General features: G+C 46.7%; 1 protein-coding gene across 1 annotated transcript in view; it reads right to left on the bottom strand.

Annotated features, from left to right (window-relative positions):
- Positions 1-13647: 13647 nt before the first annotated feature.
- The window catches only part of DOK6 (docking protein 6), a 229921-nt gene continuing 220356 nt past the window's right edge, over positions 13648-23212 (bottom strand). Inside the window, exon 8 of the mRNA XM_036245439.1 lies at positions 13648-14100. Within this exon, the coding sequence (XP_036101332.1) occupies positions 13961-14100 (140 nt within the window). The 3' untranslated portion in view covers positions 13648-13960. The remainder of the gene's footprint in view (positions 14101-23212) is intronic.

Below are 23212 nucleotides of genomic sequence, written 5' to 3'. Positions count from 1 at the left end.
CACATTTGGCTGGTTGCCTCTCGTCAGACAAGCATCACGGTCGGAAAGGTTCACCTGCAGCCAGGCGTGCGGCCCAAACCCTGACCGGGAACTCCGGGGCGCGGTCAGCAGGGCAGGAGCTGGCTGGCGGGACGCGGGCTGCCGCGCCGTCGGGTCCGCGCATCCTGGTCGGGCAGCGGGACAGGCCAGGCGGGATCTCGGCCAGTGCGCCCTGTCCCCGCTCTGGACCCTGCTGCGGAGCAGGAGTGGACGGGCGGGAGGAAGGAAAGGGACAGGGGACAGGGCGAGCGCGTCCCTTGCTGGTGTCCAGTTCGTCTCGGACTCTGGGGAGAACTCTCGCCACCGTCCCGGCCTCAGCTCATAAGCCAGCGTGACAGGTGGTCCCATAACAACGAAATGTGTTCAATAATGAATCTGTCTACTTTTTGGAATTGGTTTTAATATATACATTTTCTCAAAAGGGGCCGGCACCGGGGCCTCCTTAGTTCTTTTAAAGGCATGATCGTGTGAGGCCCTTGTATTGCCAGGCAGTGGTGGGTCCTTCCCCTGCCTGCGGCGAAGACAGAATACTTGTCCTCCCTTAAAAAACGTGTGAGCTCTGAACGCAGGGGGCGGATGAAGGTTGGAAGTGGTGGTCCAGGGTGGTGGCAGAGAAACGAGAGGGGAGCACGCTGGGCGGGTAGGGAAGGAGGCAAAGGACAGGGTGGGACACCTGTCCTGCCAAAGGCAGCCCTGTGACATCACCACGGCGATCAGGCGGCGCCTGCTGCCGTCCACGATCCCCAAGGAGGCAAACAGTGAGAAGTTTTCCGGAGACCAAGTAATGGTAGTGGTCACCTTGAAACCCCGGTGGTCTCTTATCACCAGCGCTAGTGGTCACCTTGAAACCTCGGTGGTCTCTTACCACCGGCGCTAGTGGTCACCTTGAAACCTCGGTGGTCTCTTACCACCGGCGCCGATCACTCATGCCTCCAGTGTCTGTCACCCCTACACGATCCTCATCTGAAACGCCTCGTCACAAGGACTGCATGTCAGCGGGAAAGCTGTGGACTGCGTGGTGGTCTTTAAGAGACCCCGAACCAAATGCTCATGTTGTCGACACAGATTCCGGGCTGCGGTTGGTGGTTTTCAGCAAGAAAGTGGGTGTTTTATGATTTGAGCTGTAAACACCACGCCTATCAACTTACCCTGTGAATTACAGAAGTTGTGTGTCCCTACCTGTTACAGAAGGGACACGATGAAAACGACCGCTTTCCAGTGTACGTACATCCGTGCAAGAGGAGTTAGCACTTGTTTTGATTTGTTTGCTGACGGATCTGGATTCGAGCGGTGTCTCCACAAACCGCGGATGGAGCCAAGTCGAAGGGCAGTTTACGAGAAAACGATGTACTGTTTGTTAACTATGATCAGATCCGGGAAAGTTTTCGTGGCGGAGTCTGTCACTCTGCATGGTAAAGCAAATTTGGCATTACATAAAAAAACAAATTCTTGTTCCTAGAAGTTATAAACAATCAAAATATTACTTTCTGGAAGATTCTGATCACTGCATTCTCAATGACCGACATAGAGGAGAAGTAAAAGATCTCTACCATTGCAATCTGGGGAAACGTTCACCCCACTTTAAAGAGAAGATAGTGCCTGGCGGGGTGAGCAGTGCCACGAGATGCCACGTCCCGGTGGCTTGTCCCCGTGGCTTCGGGGAAGACTTTGGAACGTAGCACTGAAGTGTGGCAGAGCCTCCAGAACATTGGAAACGTGTCTCTTTTTCCACGACTGTTTTAATTTCGCAAACCTCTCACTCAGAATATTTATTAGAATAATTAGCTCTGTGTGTTCCTCCTCTGCAGAGCTCAGGATTATTTTCGGGGCTCTGGAACCCTCTTCAGTCCTGTGCAGATTTCTCAGACCTCCCTGGTGACCCTGTTACTCTCTCAGCTGATAACCTGATGAAATTCGGTTCATTTTTTTCTCTCTCTGAACAGCTTAATAAAGCACTTTCATTGTATTCTTTTTAATTTTAAATTCTACCATGTGTAGTATGTATGTGTGTATCTATATATATATACCCTCCCCCCCTCCAATCTGTTGTAACTGCTATTCTGGTTGTTACTAAGGAGAGAGATCAAAACGGATCCACAGAATAAAAGGTCAGAATTGAATTAAATTATGCTTTAACTCTTTCTTGCAAGGTGCTCCTTAGGAAGCAAGTTGCTTCCTAAGATTCTTTTTTGCATATATAATTATATTGGTATATAATACATTAAATAAAACTCTCCTTCCTTTGAAGGCCACTATTTTAATATTTATATTAAAGTAACCAATGAAAGGGAATGGCTATTAAATGAGAAGGTAGGTAAGTTTGTCAAGTGTCATTACAGAATACGTAGTTTTGGCAGGAAGAGGAAGCATCTAATTAGCCCACCACGACGCGGTACTGATTATATTATCATCAGAGAGATCTTAAAGCACCGTTTCAAGGTCTGTCTGCTGCTGAGCTGACAGCACAGGCATTTCCTTCGCTTGTAATCACGCCACGGACGGGAGGCAGGCGGGTGAGGCTATCGTTTTCAGTTAGTAAATATCCAGATTCGTAGAATGTTTTAAGTAATTCAGCCTATTATTAAAATACGCATACATTTAAAATACATCAACTTGCAAGATGAAGTAAAATGAAAATAATTTTAGCAAGTGTATGTGAGTTATGGTGGTTTATCAAACACTGTACTGACGAAAATCTACAGCCACACTGTGGAAATACTCCCAATGGAAGGACTCCTCCCTGTAATTAGGAATCACTACCGTCGCCGTACGTCTCCTGATTTATCACAATGTGCGCTGTTCTGGTACTGCTTGATCAAAGGTATTGCAGAGTTCAGATGTTCATCAAATATAGGTGGAGATGCTACGTTGTGAATGCAAAGTTCAGCTTCTTCCCACAATAGTGATTAGAAAATATCTTTGAAAAATATAAAATGGCAGCAATGTGTGACATCATTATTTTATTACATCATCAGCGTGGCCACTATTAGAATGTAGTGTCTAGAACGTGTTGACCTTCACATCCATGCTTTTGCATAAATCAGTATCTGTTTTCGTCGGTTTGTTAATTGGAGTTATTCTAAGGCAAGTGCCTAGGCTTTCATACATTTATCTGAAAAAATCAAAACCCTTTCCTATTGCTAGTGATCGATAGTTGCAGGCAGAACTGTAGCTTCTAGAAGAACTGCAGTGCTTTCTAGGAAATGTTATAAATCTGCAAGGTTGGTTTACACAATATATATTTCCAGGTTTAAAGCAGTACCTATGTTGTAAGGTGTAAGGAAAGATCTAAATTTGGGGCATGGGTGATAAATGTCTCTGCACTAATCCCCATTTGTTGCCTAGTGTCCTTGTTTGAATGATGTTATCTACTTACCCTCTTTTAGAACATTTTTCCAGGTTTATGTGTAACTCCAGACATTTGGGTTTGGGGAGCAAACGTTTGCCTTGACGTACCGTATCTGTTGGGTGGGTGAATGAAATGCAGGGCTCCATGATCGTTAGTTCATTTCCCACCAGAGAAAGGGCAAGAGTGTCTACGGAATCATATGAACACGAACAGTTAAACGCAAACAATGCGAACCTCGGGCACGTTGTAACTTCTGTCTCCATGCAGCATTTACAATTCCCCGTAGTTCAAAGAGTCAAGTGCTCTGAGAAATCTTCCCAGCCCTTCCCATTTTCCCTCCATCGAGACAACAAATTTCACTTCTTCTAACTGGTTATCGTTTTCCTTCTCTCTACTTTTCTGAATAGCATGCTTCCACCCCTACGAGATTTTTTTCAACCGTAGACATTCTTCGTTAATTTATTGACGTCTTATTCCCCCAAAACTCACGACACGTGAATACCTCTCTCATGTGCCCGTCCTTCCAAAATATTTGCATTAAAATTGGACTGTTTCCCTATTGGGTGTGTTTTTCTTTTTTATGACTTTGTTATCAGTCTTCTCAGTTAAATCCCATGGTAACAATAACAGCTTTTTCTCCTACCGCACTTCACCCCCACCGGGAGCAAATAATGGTCTGTGTTTAGCTCCCTGCTTTTGTCTTTGTGGTAAGTCCATGTGCAGCTCTTCCCCAGTGGTCTAAAGGTCTCTGGAGCCTCTGGTGCAACAGATATTCCAACAACCGCATCTTCCTGCAAGTTACCCTGGGTCCTCGACGTGGCCCAGACGCTGTGGCTCTTTCTTCCCTGTATCCAGAAGGACGAAGAGAGGGCACCTAAGACCTGGAATCAGTTCTAGAGAATGTCCCAGCACAGAAGGACATGAGGTTCCAGACTGCAAGTATGTTCCCAGGGCCCGAAACAAGGGACCATCGCAAGCCCGTTATGGTGGGGTCTGTGGCTGCGGAAGCTGGCAGTGTTGGTTTTGGGCATTGGAGGCTGACACTACGTTATGAAAAATGCAGTCGATTTATTTGAACAATCCAGGTTGTTCAGAGCAAGTCCAGGGCAGAGACGGGAGCAGCTTGGGCAGCTGGGAGGCAATGGGAGGTATGGCTCCGAGCTCCGCTGGGCTGGGACGGCGCCCTGAACCCAACGGCACCCTCCGCTGCACGCACGCACGTCGGTACCTCCGAACAAGGGCTCGCAAGTCTCCGGAAGCGGACAGGTGTGCAGCACAGAGCCCTGGATTCGAGTGCATGTTTTTGTCTATGTGAAGGTCTGTGTCAAGGGAGGATGGGGGGATTTAAAGAAAGAGGTTTAGAAAAATTACAATTCAAATAGCAAGAGAGAATTTTGGAATTATGTTAGACTATGTTGTGTAATAATTTCTTCTTGTGATAAGAAGAAAGCAGGGTCTAACTAGAGAGAGAGAAAGGAAGAGACTGAAGGATGAGGAGGAGGAGGAAGAGGAGGGAAAGGGGGAGGAGGAGGAAGAGGAGGAGGGAGAGGAGGGAAAGGAGGAGGAGGAGGGGGAGGAAGGGGAGGGGGGAGGAGGGGGAGGAGGAGGAGGAGGGGGAGGAAGGGGAGGGGGGAGGAGGGGGAGGAAGGAGGGAGAAGGAGGGGGAGGGGAGGGGGAGGAGGAGGAGGGGGAGGAGGGGAGAGGAGGAGGGGGAGGAGGAGGAGAGGAGGAGGAGGAGGAGAGGAGGAGGAGGAGGAGGAGGAGGAAATTCAGAGCTTTGAGGAAGGCCCAGGGAGGTGATCCCTTGCCTCCCGCCTCCTGCTCCATCCCTCTCCCGGGGGAAGGGGACCCACGTGCCCTCCGCTGGCCCCGGCCCCATTTGAGCCGAAGGGATGGAAAGGCTGTGAGACCCGAGTACGGGGTGCTGCGTGTACGGGGTGCTGCGTGTCCTTTCCTGGGGGGTTCTGGTTGTCAGCACTCAGTAAGTGTTTGGTGATGGGCTGGCTTTTGCGATCATATAAATTAGCAGCTTGATTTCCTGAAACACCTTGATATTGGGATAATTCCTATTCCCCCGAATGGTCAGCTATTTTATGCAGTACTTGCGCAAACATTTATTTTTCTAATTCACCATATCAATATCAAAATTTGGTAAATTTGTCTAATATATTTCGTGACTAGCTTGGACATAAGGATAGTTTTGCCACTTCGGGGGATGATTTGGTTTTGTTTTCCTTCGTACATTACGAGAAGAACCGAGTAACTGCTACTGGGCTGTGACCTGTGACACCAAGTATGTGTGTGACGCCAGCCCTGCTGCTCGCTTTGACTTCTCTGATGTTAAGAACCCTCCCCCCCCCCCCCCCCCCCCCGCACTCTTTTTAAAGACACAGCTGTCCGCCAGGAAAAGATACTGCTAACAATTCATCCAGTAACCCGGAAAGAACAGCCCGGCCAATATTGAAAGATTCAGTTTGAGAAAGGGATTCTGCAAATGTATTTCCAGACCAACCTAAATCCACGTGAAAAGGCCACTATGTCGTGATGGAATTAATAAGGAAGGAGCTCGGCTGGTCAGGACGGCGTACTTTTCACTCTCCATGCGCCGTGTCTGTCCACCAGGTGCCCACTTCCAGTAAGTTCCTGTGTCATTGGAGGCTGAGCCTAGAGCTGGAGGAAACACTGTTTTGTGTGCTGTTGTGAAAGCCACTTAATAAAACTGGACGTCGTTCGCTAGAAAATAAAAGTTGGTCGCCAATGTCATTTTCAATATTAACAGTCCACGATTCCACCAGACCAGAGTCAAGCTAGTAAAAATTATATTCTGTTATAACACAGAGTTAGGAAAACACTGGAAATACATAATGAATGCTCAGCAATCTTACATTTAATAAAGGGCCTCTTTTACTTTATTTTGAAAATAGCAAGCCAATAAATAAAGGAATAAGTGACATTTTAAAGGTTCGAAGAATATGATTGTCAGAATTCCGTTTAATTACATAGTTACAGTTCATCACATGATAACAAAAATGTAAGAAGATCATATAATATTACAGTGCTAACAATAGTCAATAACTCCTGGGTAAAACCCAGCAATTTAGATGTTCAAATCTCAATCATGCAAAGTTGTGGTGTAAAGCAGTATCCCTGAACTGCAGTCCATTTTTTTCAAGTGATGGAGGAAATTTTAATATTGCACAACTATAAGTGACCCTCCTGGTAGCTATCTCATTTGTGAATTTCTTATGCTTATGAGTAAGACATTTATCACAATAGATTAATTTATCTATTGAGGACTGTGATATAGAAACTATAAATTTGGAAGAAGGTAATTCTCAAACTGTGTACTTCAGGTATTTTCACCAAAGGAGGAAAAAATCACACAGACAGATTTAGAAATAATTTAATTATTGCCTCATTATTATAATATTTTCCTTCCTGCTAGAAATGTACATTTAGGTTCCAGGGACAGTCTTCTTTTGCATTCCCTCTTAAAAGGTGGCTCAGCTAGTATTTAAGTACAGATGTCCCCAAAGTATTATCTGGAATAGATTGTGATTAAAAATAAAGTATATCAAATCATATATTTCCCTAAAGAAGCAAATTTGCAATGGGTATTTCACTTCTTTACAAGGGCATTGTGTCCACAGTTATTTTTATCAAAACGATCATACACATTCGATTTAATCAAGGGCAGATGATATCCCTCTGCACTGCACAGTATGAAACTTCGTGAAGTATATATAAGTTGATTGAAAAGAAGTTTTAGAAAGCAAGCATACAACACATAATTTAATACATTTTGAAGATTCATAAGGATAAGGATTTTGCAAGATGGGATATTTCTGTGTGGATCCCTCCAAAGATAACTATAGGGGGACATAGAGTAGATCAAAGTCAGAATTGTGTGTGTGTGTGTGAGGTTTTGTGTGAAGTGGGTGCTGGGGAGGTACCGTCATCTGCAGCCGAGATGGTACAGGCGTTCATGCCCGTTCTTGTCGGGATTAGACTGCTGTGTTGCTGTGATTGATACACTGCTGGTCATCACTAAGATAAGAAAGAACCTCATTCTCCATTTCAGGTCTTCACAAAAATTGGCAGCTTTTTTTCCCTCCACTCACCGACAAATATTTTTTGATAAGGACAAGCATTGTTCCTTGATTTAGGCGACAGATGTAAATCTGAATCTGATGAATAATTCCATGTTGACCTACAGCATGTTGATTTCTGATTTATAGTGAATGTCAAGATACTACCACTTCACTCTCCATTCCCCCTGCCTCTCAACCCCGCTGTCAAGGAATTCATAGTATTGACAACCCCATAAAAACCCTTCACAATGTTTTCTTCCGGAGAAAATCTTCAGTGTCTTTTGTAAAAAAAAATTAAGTCACCATCTCAATTTTCTCTTCCTGACTTTGGGATTCCCGAAAATAAGCAACTCTTCTGAGGCGGGGTGGCCTGGGCGGCTGAGGACGCGGTCAGATGGCCACGTGAGCTCAGCTGCTCTCTGATGCACAGTCCGTGTCCGCGAGCTCAACGCTCTCCTGAAGTCCCAAACCATCCGGAACGCAGAGAACAGGCTGCGGAAGTGAATCGTATCAACGCATAAAATAAGCCCAGAGTATTGAAACGGACCAGGGTAGCAGGCAGAGAAGGTGAGGCAAAATAAAAATTTATTCAACAGAATTATTAGAAAAAGTCAACATAGTCCTGTTACAAGTGTATCTTTCCCTTCTATGAAACGCTTACAAGATAAGAAAATTTTAAACTAAGGAAGTGTATGAAAATCACATGTAAAATGTGGTTTTCATATTACTTAGTAATTTTAACTTATTTTGAATTTACTTAAACCTCAATTAATTTAAATAATTGCCTGTGTAAGTGTATAAAAAACTTGATGTGTAAGGTATTTTAAAGTAAAAAAAGAAAAAGTCATTCCCCAAATTTCAATGGAAAATGGAAGTTTTTCGAAGTTCACATGACAAAATGTAGCCCTGATACTATCAATTCTCCATCAAAGTTGTGACAAATGCCATAAATAATTAAACCAAAGTGCTACAGAGTGATAAAACCCCCCAAATAATCATCACACTTACAACACGACCAATTAGCAGGAATACAAAACATAGACACCTACTTAATTTTGCTCTTTAGTTTGACCATCGCTTGAGAAAAAGTAAGTCCGAATTTCCAACCAAGAACCGGATGACAGTGTAAGTGACACATACCAATCATCCACGACCTACAAGTCTGATACCTGCCCCAGAAAGGCTCCCGATTGAACAGTTGGTGATGAGTCCGAGGCCAGTTAGAAACAGCTGACAGACCCGGGAAAACACTGAACACTGCAATGTACAAGGGCGAATTCACTGACAGGCCTCGGGCATTTCTCAGCCCCATCTACGAGTCCCAGGGAGGTGAGTCCCTGGGAGGTGGGACCCTGGGAGGTGGGACCCTGGGAGGTGAGTCCCTGGGAGGTGAGTCCCTGGGAGGTGAGTCCCTGGGAGGTGGGACCCTGGGAGGTGGGACCCTGGGAGGTGAGTCCCTGGGAGGTGGGACCCTGGGAGGTGAGTCCCTGGGAGGTGAGTCCCTGGGAGGTGGGACCCTGGGAGGTGAGTCCCTGGGAGGTGGGACCCTGGGAGGTGAGTCCCTGGGAGGTGAGTCCCTGGGAGGTGAGTCCCTGGGAGGTGGGACCAGGAAACACTCCTAGACCAGGAGCCTGCTAGGCAACCCTATTCCTGACGTTCCTTTGCCTTTGAATACATTAGACAGCCGTGGGTTTCGGTTTTCTCCTGAGCAGAACGTAGAGGGGGACCTTTGAGCTATAGTACAGGGTCGCCTCCAGAGCTGGCTAGTGTTCTGTTCGTCGAGAAAATGTGCCTCACATCTCATGTTCCTTCCATGAGGGTCTGTAAACAACCGGATGCCGCTTCTAGCTGTCATGAGTTACAGCAGTGATTCACATTCTCCAGGACGAGAGGAAGGGTTGGCCGTAGCTCTAGGGAGGACAGGTGGCTTCGGCTTTCGGGTACATTGTAGAGAAAGCACCCACCGGGGTGGGGGGGGTGATCATCCATCTCTTCTGAGGGTTCAGCCCCCCGCCCGCCTCACTGATAATGGATCTTCATGTTGAAACGTAAATGAGGCTGACGCTACAAAAATGATCCTCATGTCACCGAAGAGACATTTGGCCACGGGGGTTTTCTAGATGTTCTTTGGTGTTGATTTTCCCTCAGTGAAAGGGAGCACACTTGGTGATGCGGCCCCTCAAAATGAGCCGAGGGTTGCCGTCCTGTGTACGCAGTACCCAGAGAAACCGGTGAAGGTCGAGTCTGGGACATGGGACCGAGGGTAGAATGTTTAGAAAGTAAGTGACTATTACTCTGGACATTTCGTTGGACTCTTTATAATCTTAGCTAAATTGTTGCCCTCCTGACTAATCCTCGTGTTCTTCTCAACTCCTCCATGGGAAGTGCGCTCCGTAAATCTCACTGGCTAGACATTCATTGGTGTGTCGCATGTCACCTATTATTATAATTATTAATGCATGTCTATAGGCAAAGTTTTATCTATCTTGAGAAGGCCGAGGTTCGGGGATTGTAAAGTATAGTTAATTATTGGTTTAGTAATTTGAAATTGCAAGACATCAATAGACATAGCATGTTCACAAAATTGGAGAAAATGCGTACTTTTTACTTTGAGCACTTTTTTAGCGTAATATTTGTTGTAACATGAAATGTTAAAGTCCTTCAGGCTCAGCCCCACTGAATATATATTGCCCATTTATTGTGCTGTGTTATATTGATCACAACTGGCCTACAATATTTTTATAAGAATATAATTTGCTTAGCTTGTTTTCACTGCATCATTAATGGTCGATTTTAGGAAGTGGCTCAAATAATCTAGAGAATAGGATACTCATGCTTTTTACAAAGTTTTCTGAGATATTGGCCAAAGAATGAGGGGCAGACATCAATTCTTATGATGTGTTTTAATATCTACAACAAAGACAGCACATGCAATAAATTGAATCCGTAGAAACTGCTAACGGTGTAAAGTTATTTATCAGTTCACTGTTTCTCTACTGGACAGTAAGTATAACGGGTTGACAGTTTTATAGGTGATAAATGATTTTCAAACCTAATTGCCCAGTGAAGACGGAAGAATTGTAGAAGAGGTTAGGCTTAGTACTCTAGTTACTACTTGGTGAAAAAGGTGAGGTTTACTTTGCATAAATACCTTTCACTTCATTTCACATGCTCTATCCAACAGCTTCTTCTCTAATATATAAGTAAATATATATTTCTTATTTCATCAAGTTCAAATTGTGGTGGTGGCCAGAACCCATGGACTCATAAATATCTGCGACCTGCATAAATAAATTCATTCCGATCGTCTACTGTTCATTCAGTGGTTAAGGGCAAGGTATGCTTTCTTCGGCCCCACCAAGAATAGTAAGCTTTTGGGTTCAAGTTATTTTTCACTTTTCTGCATTTTAAATATAACGTCATGTCTACAACAATTAATATTATCAGAAGAAAAAACTGGGGGCATAAAAACGCGAATCCCCTCATGTCATCTTTCTGTGAAATGTGTGCGCCCCTCCCCCGAGGCCTTCTCTGCTCTCGGACGAGCCTACATGACTTGTGTTGCTTCCGTCATCATCACTCTCTTCCCACCCAATATGGAAACTGTGACGGTCTCCATTCACCTGTTTCCATCTGGATGGGATTCTAGTGAAACCACTTTCAAAAGGAGCCGACAGATGTCTTTGGTTCATAGCAAGTCACTCCCTCCCGGTGAAAAAGTCATATGTATATTCAAGATATAATACAATTTCCGGAGGGAGAAAAAAGACTTGTAAAGTGGAGAGGCGTCTCCAGGCAGAAGCCGCTAAGCTCCGGTGAGTTGAATACGGGCCTACGACCACCCTAGTTGCTCCAGGGGAATTGATTTCATGAAGTTCCAGAAGTTCAGTAACTTTTCATCTTTGGTTTTTGTAGAAGACTCATCAGCTTGTCATTTCTATGACAGCGTGCGCTGCCTTATGTCAAGTATATTCGGTTAATGCAAATTCTCCAATCTGTTCATTTAGTAATTTTGACTTAGCTACAAGTGTAAGCATAGCTGGAGGAGCATGCTAGACTAAATCTGCAAGAATGCCCCGTGAGCTATTGTACAGCATTGTTCTCATTGTGATGAGATTGGATCAAGACGTGGAAGGACATTTCTCTCTCAGACTCTTTTTTATGACACGATTTTCAGAACGAACTGGCCCAGGTTTTGCCTGATCTCTGGTACCCTCTCCGTGATGCTCACTGGTGATGATCACAAGAAAATGGTGTTTTTGAGAAACTTCATGCAGGTCTTGTGTCTACAACCAATGGACACGGAGCAGACTAATGAGCAGAGTTTCCCCTGGACTCGCTGCCTGTGCTTTGGGGACCTGAACGCAGCTGAGACATGACCCAGGACCCCTGAGGGCCTTTCCCCAAAATCCCTTGTAGAAACTTGTGGTCTCTAAGCAACAGCTGGACCGAGAGAGCCGGGGAGAGTCTTGCTCTGAGCAGGAGATGTGCTCAGGTGGTTTCCGGTGAGAGTCACCTATGGCATTTCTGAAGCAAATGTCCTGGGCTAAGGGCGCTCAGAGGGTTAACTCCGAAAGCTGGGATTTCGGGGAAGGCTCTGGCATCCTCAGGGTCCAGTCATCGGCTCTTCTGCTGTGTCAGCAAAATTCACAGTGCAGAGCGCTGGAGCAATTTTCTTTTTATCCCCGAAAGCTTAGGATAATTATTTTTCTCAGCCACATTAACTCTTATGATTAGCATCTCGATGGGGTTTTCATACTTATCTGGGAGATGCGGAGGTTCTAGGTAGTTGCTATAAATGTGAATTTATCAAGGAGGGGCCCAGAAACATTTAATTCTATAGTAATTCTCTGAAAGAAATTGTCAATCTGCATTCAAGCTATGGATAGGGATGAAAAAAATATCTTATCACTGATCTGCAAAACAGGTACGCTTTCAACAGACTAACATTGATAGTTTAAAATATTTTGCTATTAAGGAAAAACAAATCAGGTTTTCCTCTTACCTGGCCTGGGCTCACTACTGTTTCAACCCCACTGGGGGTATTGGTGAGCTGACCATCTTAAGTACGTAGCATCGGATAACTGGCAGAATCGTTTTTATTTTTCCTCCACTGAACTCCAAAAGTGAGGGTAAAACTGTCTATGTTGTTGATCTGAGTTAGCCAAACTTCCTCCATTCACATGGAAATCACTACTTCCCTAGAAACCTTGAAAACATGTCATCCACGTGAAGGATGAACAAAAATTACATTGAATCCATGTCCTCAGAATCCCAGCCAACCGATGCCCAGCGCAAGGAAAGGAAGCCAGCAAGTCCTGGTTCCCGGGAAATGGCGAATCCCGATGGCTGACCGAGAACAGCCTGTGTGACAGTCTAGCTATAGTCCTGAGCCTGTTCTGCTGCCACAAAGTAGCTCAGTTCCTTCTGAGGGTATTTTCATCTCTTTCTCAAACCATTTCTCACTGAGAGTCCTTTTTCCTTGAGATTCAGTGGAGGCGGCTGGTGATCACACCCCGTCTCCCCGCGCAGCCCAGCAGGACAGCCAAAGGGGGAGGAACGCTGTCACCGCAAGGGAACACCAAGCAGAGGGGCAGCGGTGACGTGATGTGCAGGACAGCTAGACAGGTTCTTTTGCCTCCAAAGCATCTCCCTTCTCACATTCTCACACTTGTCATGGGAGCAGACTTGACTCTATAAATACTTTTGCTAATAAGAAGCCTGTTTTTTATTTTTTAGAGCACTGTTTTAAAAATAGCTATTCAACCTAACAATCTTAATTTTAATGCACCAAATTACAGTTTTCTACCATTTAAGTGAGCATGACCTGTCACCCTCAGCACAGTTTGATAATACTTGTTAGATACAGATGGATGGAGCAAAATCCATATCGCTATTTGTCACACACACACACACACACACACACACACACACACAAGTAGAGCTACAAGGCCCTACTTAATAGTGTGTTCTAAATTTCGTGTTCTCTTAATTGTCACTGGGCTTAGTTATATGGCCAGTTATGATGCCATTTGTAGAGCTTATTGGATTTGTCCCTGTCAAAACCTTCCAAGCCACATCGCTCCTGGTGGGTCATCTCAAGGCCGGGCCCTGTCATCAGACGGGAGAACTGAACCATGAGGACACCAACCTGTACAACCCCAAGCGGGCAATGTTCACAAGGCCCAGGTCGCTGCTGCGGTTAGACCCAAAGAATTATATTGAAATGACTGTTCATAACGATTTGGAGTCTATTTTTGTAAAACATAGGTATCCCCCCAAGAAATTCAATAAATAAAGGACTTAGCCACGGAACCAAGGATGCGGAACTCCAGTTTTGAACCTTCCACGGGGTTTGGGGCTAGACCCGACCCATTTCAACTTCTGCTGCAATTGGTCTTCCAGGAGGCAGAGGGCGCCATGAGCCCGCACGCAGGTCCAGGACAGACTGTCTCTCTGGTCAGTGGTGGCTCTCTGTGTGTCATTGGATGAGGCTGGAGCTGTAGCTGAATCCATAGCTGCTGGACCGGGACAGGGGCTGCTGAGTCTCTTCGCTCTGCTCCGAGGCGTAGCTGGGAAAGGTCTGTGCACGGGACATCTTGGAGGAGCCAAACCCGTGCCCTGGAGGGAGAGGAAGGAAGGAGGGAGAGCTGTGCTAAGAAACAGATCCAGCAAAGCAAAAAGATACATGGCAAAGAAACCAACCAACCCATCAGAGCCCTCAACGCCTCCTACTGAGCTGCCCCTGCAGGTAATGGTGCCTTGTTCCTTGATGAGCTAAAACTGGGACCTGCAGGGCTCCGTGTTCTCCCCAGGGGGGTCTTGTCGACAATTCTGGATCCAGAGAGCGAGGAGCATTTCCTAAGGATCTCCAACTTCCACTGTCCTTCAACTTGGAAACAGAAGCAGACAAGCTCTGCCCCCCATCCCCCAGTGTTGTTTTTAATGGGGAGCCTGTTAACTTCTTTCTTTTATAATCACTTTCGGCATACGGAAGCAAATTACACACTTCCCTAAAACCTCTCTAAGTAGACAAACTACACTTGATCCCAAGCAGTAACCACCAATTATCTGGAAACACCATCCACAGAGCACGTTCGAGGCCCTGGCTTATCTTAGTGGGTTTGTGAGGAGCTGATGCAATCCATGATCCAGTTAACCCAGGTGATAAACCGGTATGGCTACTGACACAGCTCCCTAAAAATGAAACCTTATAGAAGATATATTTTTAGAAAATTTTATTTATGTCTTGTAGTTCAGATGTGCCCCCACGATGAGAAATTGGTGTAATACGAAAAGTTTAGCGGAAAACTCGTCAGAATGTTCAAAATGTAAGGAGAAAGTGTGTATTCCAAGGCTTCGGACAGACTTTCTCCCCATCCCGCGTGTTAAGCAGTGATTAATAATTCTTCCTCGTTGGGAATGAGGATGATCTCATCGTTAGATTCCAGCGGATGAGCTTGGTGGGAGAGGAGACAGGCCCAGCGTGCTCCGCCGCTCACGGTGCCATTTCACCCACAGGGGGAGCTATAGCTGGGGCTCCTCGTGTTTGTTTCTGGCCTGGGCGAGGCTCCAGGGAGCAGTCTGTCCACGGAAACATGGACCATCTGGCCAGGTCCTCAGGCAGCACCGTCCTTCGCAAGGTCGTGCACTTAGAGCGGTTCATCAGCAGGTGTGTTTTCCTTGCAGCGTCTGCGGCTTGGGACGCAGGGGGGAAATGCGAAGGAACTGGGTACCCAAAGCGAGGTCAGCTGGTGGAACCTCTTACTGTGAAAATATTGTGAGCGACAGTGAAGACTCATCACGAGCGGACCAGGGAGAAGAGGGACGCGGGCCGTTCCTCCCTGTGCCCCCTTGATCTTACCACTGGCTACATGATAATTCAGTTCCTCCAAGTGGAGATGCGGGCACTTATGAGCATAAATCAGGAAGAAATTCTAATATGAAGACTATATTCCTGGCCTTGGTTTCATCCTGTTATTATTTTTAAAACGAGAACGCTCTGAAAGAGAGTATGCTGTACCTTACTTTTAGTTCCTGGTGCTTGTGGGCTGAACACTAAGGCTTCAGGTGCACACGACGTCTCTCCCTGTGCACACGTAGTTGCTTCATCCTAGCGCCTTGGCTGCAAAAGTTTGCTCATGCAACCAGTATTCGCCAAACATCTGCTTAAACAGTTCAAAACCCCACAGCGGAGACAGAGTCATGGGAAGCGTGGTCCTGGACTTTACAGGGTTCACAGGCTGCTCTGGGAGGGGTCGTCAGACACGGGGGGACACCAGTGCGCAGGGGGTGAAGGACGCACACAGCCCTGCTCCGCAGGGTCAGAGCAGGGCTCCGCGGGGTCACACGCCTCCGCCTTGGACTGAAACGCAGGGACATGAGTCTCCGCCTTGGACTGAAACGCAGGGACATGAGTCTCCGCCTTGGACTGAAACGCAGGGACATGAGTCCTCCCGGCTCTACCACCCCGTGTGCTGTATTTGCCTACGTGGAGAGACCATCTTTCTCCGGGTGTTTGAGGATGAAAGGAAACACCTAGGAAGACACCTTGGGCTGTAGGGCCCCATGGATGTTCGTTCTCTGCCGTACGCTCTGTACGGAAGGCCCGGGCCTGCACGCCGTCGTCACTGCTCCGTATCCGTCCTTCGCCACCACGGCCGGGCCTGGTCCTCACCCCGGCAGGGTTGGAACTTGGTTCTGCTGCAGGGTCACCGATGCCGTCTTCATTTCCCCCACGAGCATTCCGGTCTCACCGGAGGTTACATTAGGACTTTCTTACCTCGGCCACTGCTCTCCAGTTCACAAGTGGTGCCATTTAAAACTTACCACAAAAAGAACACACCTCAGGGAACTGTACCCGTGAAGGCCGTTTGGTTTGGGCAATGATGAATATGAGAACAAAAGAGAGAAATAAGTCTTTTTCTCAACATTCATTTGAATTATGCCCTTAGGTGCTGTTGATCAAAACAAACAAAACAAAACACAAATCAGCTTCGCGGCTTAAATGAAAACCTTGCAGGAACGGGCCTGTTCAGGTATGAGAGACTCTGTTTAAATGCTTCCCGAACATTCCCTTCAGCTCACCCCGAGCACAGGTGAGGTGACGTGCACCCTAAGGACCCAGGGGTACTGTAACGGAGAACACCCCCTTCAGCTCACCCCGAGCACAGGTGAGGTGACGTGCACCCTAAGGACCCGGGGGTACTGTAATGGAAAAGCAACAACTTGCCCTCCGGTTTGGCTCAGCAGGTCGAGCGTCGCCAGGAGGACCGAGAGTCTTGGGTTCGATCTCAGCCAAGGGCTCATACCTCAGTTGAGGTTCGTCTTCAGCCCTGGTCCGGGTGGTGTGGGAGGCAGCCAGTTGATGTGTCTCACATTGATGGTTCTCCCTCTCTTTCTGTTTCTCTCTCTCCCTCTCCCTTCCTCCCTCCCTCCCACTCTATCTGAAGAAAAATAGAAAAATATCCTCAGGCCCTGGCCGGTTTGGCTCAGCGGTTAGAGCGAACCCCTGGGGACCAATGAGTCACGGGTTTGATTCCGGTCAAGGGCATGTCCCTTGGTTGCAATTCGTCCCAGGTCCTGGTTGAGGTTGTGCGGGAGGCAGCCACTCAATGTGTCCCTTTCACGTAAATCTCTCTCTCTCTGTCCCTCCCACTCTATTGAAACAATAAGAACGAGAAAAAAAAAAAGGAAAAAGGAAAAAATGTCCTCGGGTGAGGATTAAAAAACAAAACAAAAACGGAACAACTTTGTTAAAATGCCTTTTGAATTTTGGTTTCTACTTCATGGTCTTTTCATTGTTGTTTGAATAGAAAATAATACTTTCTGCCCATCTGTTCAGATAACACTGGCATCTGGGAAGACAGCACCTTGTAGTTACCTGGCAGCTGCATGTGCGCTCCGAGGTGACACTTCCTCCCCTCCCCTCCCCTCCCCTCCCCTCCCCTCCCCTCCCCTCCCCCTCCCCCTCCCTCTCCCTTCCCCCTCCCCCGTGTGTACACAAGGCTGAGGAGCACAGTTCTGTTCCATCAAGAAGGAACTACATCGGCTCCAGAGATGTTCCGACATTGGATCACCCTAGCAGACGTGACTTCTCCCAGCCCCGGCAATGGAAGCATCCACGTGCCGAGAAGGGGCGTCCCCTCGCCGTGAAGGTCAGTCTTGGCTGCTGTGTCACGAAGGATTCAAACCAGCGGTAAACCAGAAGGCACCCAGGGCGGTAGAAAATAACCGAGTTACCACGCGGGACCGGAGACGTACATCACACTTCGAAGAACAGCACCTTCCACGTACCCCCTCCTTCCCGGGCAGTTGAGTGCGGTGCTGCCCGGGGGGCCCTACGCTCATCCCTCTGGTTTTCTACACTGATTAACACCGGCTGTGCTCTTGACAGAAAACACGCAAAGGAGTTGGTTTCTGGAGGAAATTGGGCGGATCAACGCACAGAACTTGGGGTTATCAACAGGTGGAATCAATGGTCTCGGGGGCTCTGGGGAGAGGACGGGGTGCTGGAGAGGAGAGAGCAGAGGGTGATGGTCCGACCTGACTGAAGGATGGACACCTGGGGTGGCCACAGAGGTCTGGGGGCGCTCGGTGCACGAGGTTTCTGTGGGGTAGAAGTGTGCTGGGACTGCCTAGTGTGTTCGCAGTAACCTGCCCTCCGGTCGGTGTGCTGAGAAATGCCAGGCTCACTGTCAACATCTCCAGAAGCTGTGCTTGATTCGACTCAGGTCATTGTAATTACAGCTCAAACCAGACTGGGTTTGATCTCTGTGCGCTCCTGAGGGTGCTCCCGAAATCCCAGTCCTTTGACGACCCTTGGATGGATCTGTTGCGGGTACCGAGGCTCAGGTTCGGCACTTGAGCCAACGGGGAATAGAAAGATCACAGCTTCAACCCAGAGAGAGAGAGAGAGCGGCCGTGATATCACAACCCTGTTCGTTAAGCGTGTGCTCATGCCAACCCTAGGCTAAGTGCCTCAGAGACGTCACGTTAAAAATCCTCACGTCGGTTCCGCAAGGTGGGATTGCACACCCTCGGGCATGTCACAGACACAGCTGAGCGTGCGGGGGTTGATGACGCCCTGAGCCTGAGCCAGACCTCGGTCTGCTGGACGCTGCACCCAGAGCACTGCCCCCCCCTGCTGCCTGTCCCCCCAGGTGTGCTGAACACAAAGCGCACGTGAACTTCTCCAGCCCCAGCTCCAGGGGAGAAAGAGCAGTTTGCACAGCCCGCTCCTGGAGGCTTGCTCGGAGTGTCTCTCAAATGGTGACCGTGTTGTCCAAGAACCAAACGCCATTCAAGGAAGTGAAACGCCCCCCTGGTCTGCTCAAGCTCCCTAACCAGGTGCCAGGGGCTGGGGGCTTCCCCAGCGGTCGGGGTTCTCAGAGTCTCCAGGTGGACGGCTGAGGTCCAGGTGGTTTCCGGAGAACTCTCCTCGGCCGGTGGACGGCGCCTTCTCCCTTCGGACTCACATGCGATTTCCTGGGGCCTCCCCGTGGAATCCACGTCCCACCCGCGTGACCTCATTTAACCTTAATTACACAATGCAGTCTAAAATACTTCAATTTGCCTTAAAAATGGCTTCATTTACACAGAATTACATCTTTAATACTATTTCATAAATTGTCTAGAATAAAAAGTCTTATATTTGCTATTCCGTTTGATGTAGCATTCATTTATTCCTGTTGTTTGCATTTAATTTCTCTCGTATTCTAATTACCTAATGGGATATTCATTTTCTGCAACTGCGATCTCTTTGTAAAACTTGGCGAAACTCTTCACTGTTAGCAGAATTCATTTGAATAATTGTGGGGTTCATATGCAATCTGTGCCAGCCAATAAAATGAAATGATCTAGTTTGAAACATTGTATGAGTAGAGAATACATGAAATAAAAGTTCATCAATGTTGACCAACCAGAGGGATGGGGAAATGATACATAATGAACAATTCATATGTTTTTTGAACTACAGTTCATTGCTATTTTCAAGGATCCAGTTATAAAATTTTGGAAACAATGTTAATAAAAGTTAGACTAAATAGGAGGAACATTAATAAAAAAATTTACTGTCTGGTTTTCATATAATGTAGCAGTTTTATTCTGCAGTAGATACAAGGTTAAGCTTGCATTTGGTCTCAGGATTTCTGAAATAAGCTTGAGGATATGTGTCAAAAATTTGCTTAGTACTCGACAGAGATCTGATTTTTCATTTCATTCTCTGTAGAAATTTGCCTCGAGTTTTCCCTTCTAATAACAGGTTCAGTTGATTTTTCAGAGACCTGAAAAACATTCTGAAAATCCCAGATGGAAGTTCATTCTCATCGAGAAAGATCTACAAGTCCTTCTCAGTATAAATAAACTCAGCATTCTAGGTTCTGAATTATATAATCAAGAGGCAATGCAGTCATTTCAGAGCCTGGGAATTTGAAACCGAGACAATTTTCTGGTTAGTAGCCCTCCTGGAGAGTGTGTGCTGTAATGTGTTTCTATTAGTATCCAAAACATCCAGATAAAGAAGAGATCTGACGTTCAGGAAAATGGAGTCAAAGCCTTTAGAACAAAGAGGGATTCTTATAACATTTACATCTGATGAGAAACTGCTGCGATAAATCCAAGTTCCTTTTCTAGGCAGGTTGAAAAGTCCTTATTAGGCATTGTGTTATTCTACCCAGTAGGCAGCAATGAAAGTCATCAACTTAACCCCTTGTTAGTTTAACTTAACAAAAATATATATGTTCTTATTTTTTTAGAGAGAGAGGCAGAAACATCGATCAGCTGCCTCTTGCATGCCCCCTACTGGGGGTTGAGCTCGAAACCCAGGCAGATGCCCTGACCGGCAATCCAACCAGGACCTCTCGGTCCAGGGGACCACGCTCAATCCACTGAGCCAGACGGGCCGGGCAGTTTTAACTTTTTTTTATATTTTTTATTTTTTTATCCTCACTCGAGGACGTTTTTCCATTTTTTTGTACAGATAGAGTGGGAGGGAGAGAGAGGAAGGGAGAGAGAGAGGGAAACATCGACGTGAAAGGGACACATCGAGTGGCTGCCACCCGCACGACCAACCAGGGCCGGGGACAAACTGCAACCAAGGCACATGCCCTTAGCGGGAACCGAACCCGGGTCTCTCTGGACCGCAGGTGGACGCTCCAACCGCTGAGCCAAACCGGCCAGGGCCAGTTTTAACTTTTTAACTAATTATTTTTATTTTACTCGCACTGTGTGGGAGACTGAAATAGGTTTCATCGGTTATTTTTCGTATTTACGTACTCGTGTCAAAGGCTAAAAAAGGTCTGTTTGGAATAATTGTCATTTTGCAACGTCATGCCACCTGTACAGAGTTCACTGGAGACCTGTGGAGGGACAGAGAGCACAGCCCCCGAGGCCAGCCCCAGCACTCGCCAGGTGACTCCTGGTCGGATCTAGTCCCAGGGCAGCGGCAGAGAGCCTGGCTCATGATGAGACTGGTTGTTGAAATGTCCTGGCACACTGTGCCAGAGGGTCAGAGGGTCCCTTTTGCATGTTCTAGGCACAGGCATGAGCAGAGCAAGGGAGATGGGCCAGGTACACAAGGTCACCAGGCCAGAAAGCCCAGGTGCCTAGCAAGGGGCCAAATGGGAAAAAAGGTCACCCTGGGGCGACCTTTCCTCCCCTAGCATATCCCGGTCATTGGGTTTGGAGACCTAACATTTCAGGTCATGTGGTTTAGACCCCCTGCCTCCCCCCCAGAGATAACATCTAGGCTTCAGCTGTGTTTCAGCTCCAGGCCCAGAAAAGCAGCAAAACCAGACCGTGGCCTCTGGACCAGCTGCACTGCACACTGACCCCTGCCAGGCTCAGGCCAATCAGCGCAGACCACGCCCTGAAAGAACGCACCTGGAAAGCTGATGACTAATCTACTGACACCCTCCCCCGAGACCTCCCCTAAGCTTCTCACCTGCAGGAGAGAGAGAAACACCCTGGACCCAGAGGACCCAGCATCCGCTCTCCCCCAGGGGAGCATGCCCACCGCATTCCCTCTCCCTTCTGCCCTCTAGAGACCCCATGAGACTTGCAGCCAGGGGAGCAGTGGGCAGTGGCAACTGGTCCCGGGCTCACCCCCTGAACCTGTCTCCAGGGCCCCTTTTCTCTGACTTCCCAGCCAGCTGAAGCAGCCCCGCCTGGGTCTCCTGTGGCTTCCGCTCCGCCCTCCTGTTCCACTCTCCTGAGTGGGTATTGCTGCAGCCAATACATTCTTGCTGGCTTTGCTGGACTTTGGCTCTTGATTGAAATCTTTTCTTCAAGAAGATAAGAACCGAGGTCTCGTGGTCTCGCCGGTAACATGGAAATGTATTTAATGCACCTGGTCGCTCTCCCTCTCCCTCTTAGGCACCTGGGTGCAAGTCTCCCTGGTCCCAGGCGGGCAGCTGTACCCCGGCCTAGCACTGTGGTCCAGGAGAAGGGCGCGGTGTGCCAACGAAACATGTTCCAGAGGTACTGGCACAAGCAAGTCTCATACCTTTTCTCGTTTTTTAAATTTAATTTTTCAATTACAGTTCGCCTTTAATGTTATTCTGAATTAATTTCAGGTGTACGGCAGGGTGGCTAGACAATCATGTACTTTACAAAGTGGTCCCCCAGTATTTCCAGTACCCGCCTGGCACTGTACACAGTTATTATGATATTACTGACTCTATTCCCTGTGCAGTACTTTACATCCCGTGACTGTTCTGTGACCACTGATCTGTACTTCTCCGTCTCTTCACCTTCTCCACCCGGCCCCCACCCCTCCCTCCGACAACCTGTCTGCTCTCTGCATCTGTGAGTCCGTTTCAATTTTATTTATTTTGTTCCTTAGAGTCCACATATAAGCGAAATCATAAAGTATTTGTCTTTCTCTGTCTGACTTATTTCACTGAGCATAATACCCTCAAGGTCCATCCATACTGTCCCAAACTCTTTTTTTCCCTTTTCATTTCACACAGTTTTCTTGGGTTTCGAAAATGCACAGGATGATATGAGTTATTTGTATTTCATATTACTTGACTATGAGAATATGGATAGTCACTATTTATTTTTTTTCCCAAGAGTCTATATCTCTTTAGATGTTTTACTTCCATTTCGGAGTTGTGAAAGTCAGAAATGTTGGTTGTGAGTGTTTATTTTTATATTTAGCAGTCATTTAATAGACTAGGATATTAAATCTTAGAAAGTCGTCAGGGACCATCTGGATTGTTCTTGGATGTGTCCAGATGATGAGTTGGCTAGCGTCACTAGGTTCACTCTGTGCTCACTCCTGCTGTGGAAACTACGACTATGTTCATGCAAACCACTTATGTTTATGTAATTAATAACATTGACTTAATGTAAATTGGTAAATCATAGAAAAATCAAAATTTCCTAAATATTAGCTACGTCAAAGACACAAGGTTTATGTTTGCTTAAGCCTTATGTGCCTCTATGCCTACATAAGTCTGTATAAATTCCATCCAATTTTTAAAAATTCGGATATAGGAAAATTTGACTAGCCCCTTAGAGAAACATATTAGCTTATCTTCTTTTCTATCCTATATATGGAAATACATTAGAGACCTTGAAAAGTGGAAAAATAAGCATCAAAAAACACTAAAAGCAGATTTAGGAAAATGGCTTAAATAGAGAGCTTTTAAAAGTATAAGAGCAGTTGAAGTTCAACAGTCATTTGTCATTTTCTGACACCAAGTCCAAAAGAATGCAATCCGGAGTTTAA

The sequence above is a fragment of the Molossus molossus genome, unplaced genomic scaffold, assembly GCF_014108415.1.
Source record: "Molossus molossus isolate mMolMol1 unplaced genomic scaffold, mMolMol1.p scaffold_m16_p_6, whole genome shotgun sequence".
NCBI lineage: Eukaryota > Metazoa > Chordata > Mammalia > Chiroptera > Molossidae > Molossus > Molossus molossus.
The sequence above is the reverse complement of the archived record's forward strand: the minus strand, read 5'-3'. Positions and strand labels throughout refer to the sequence as shown.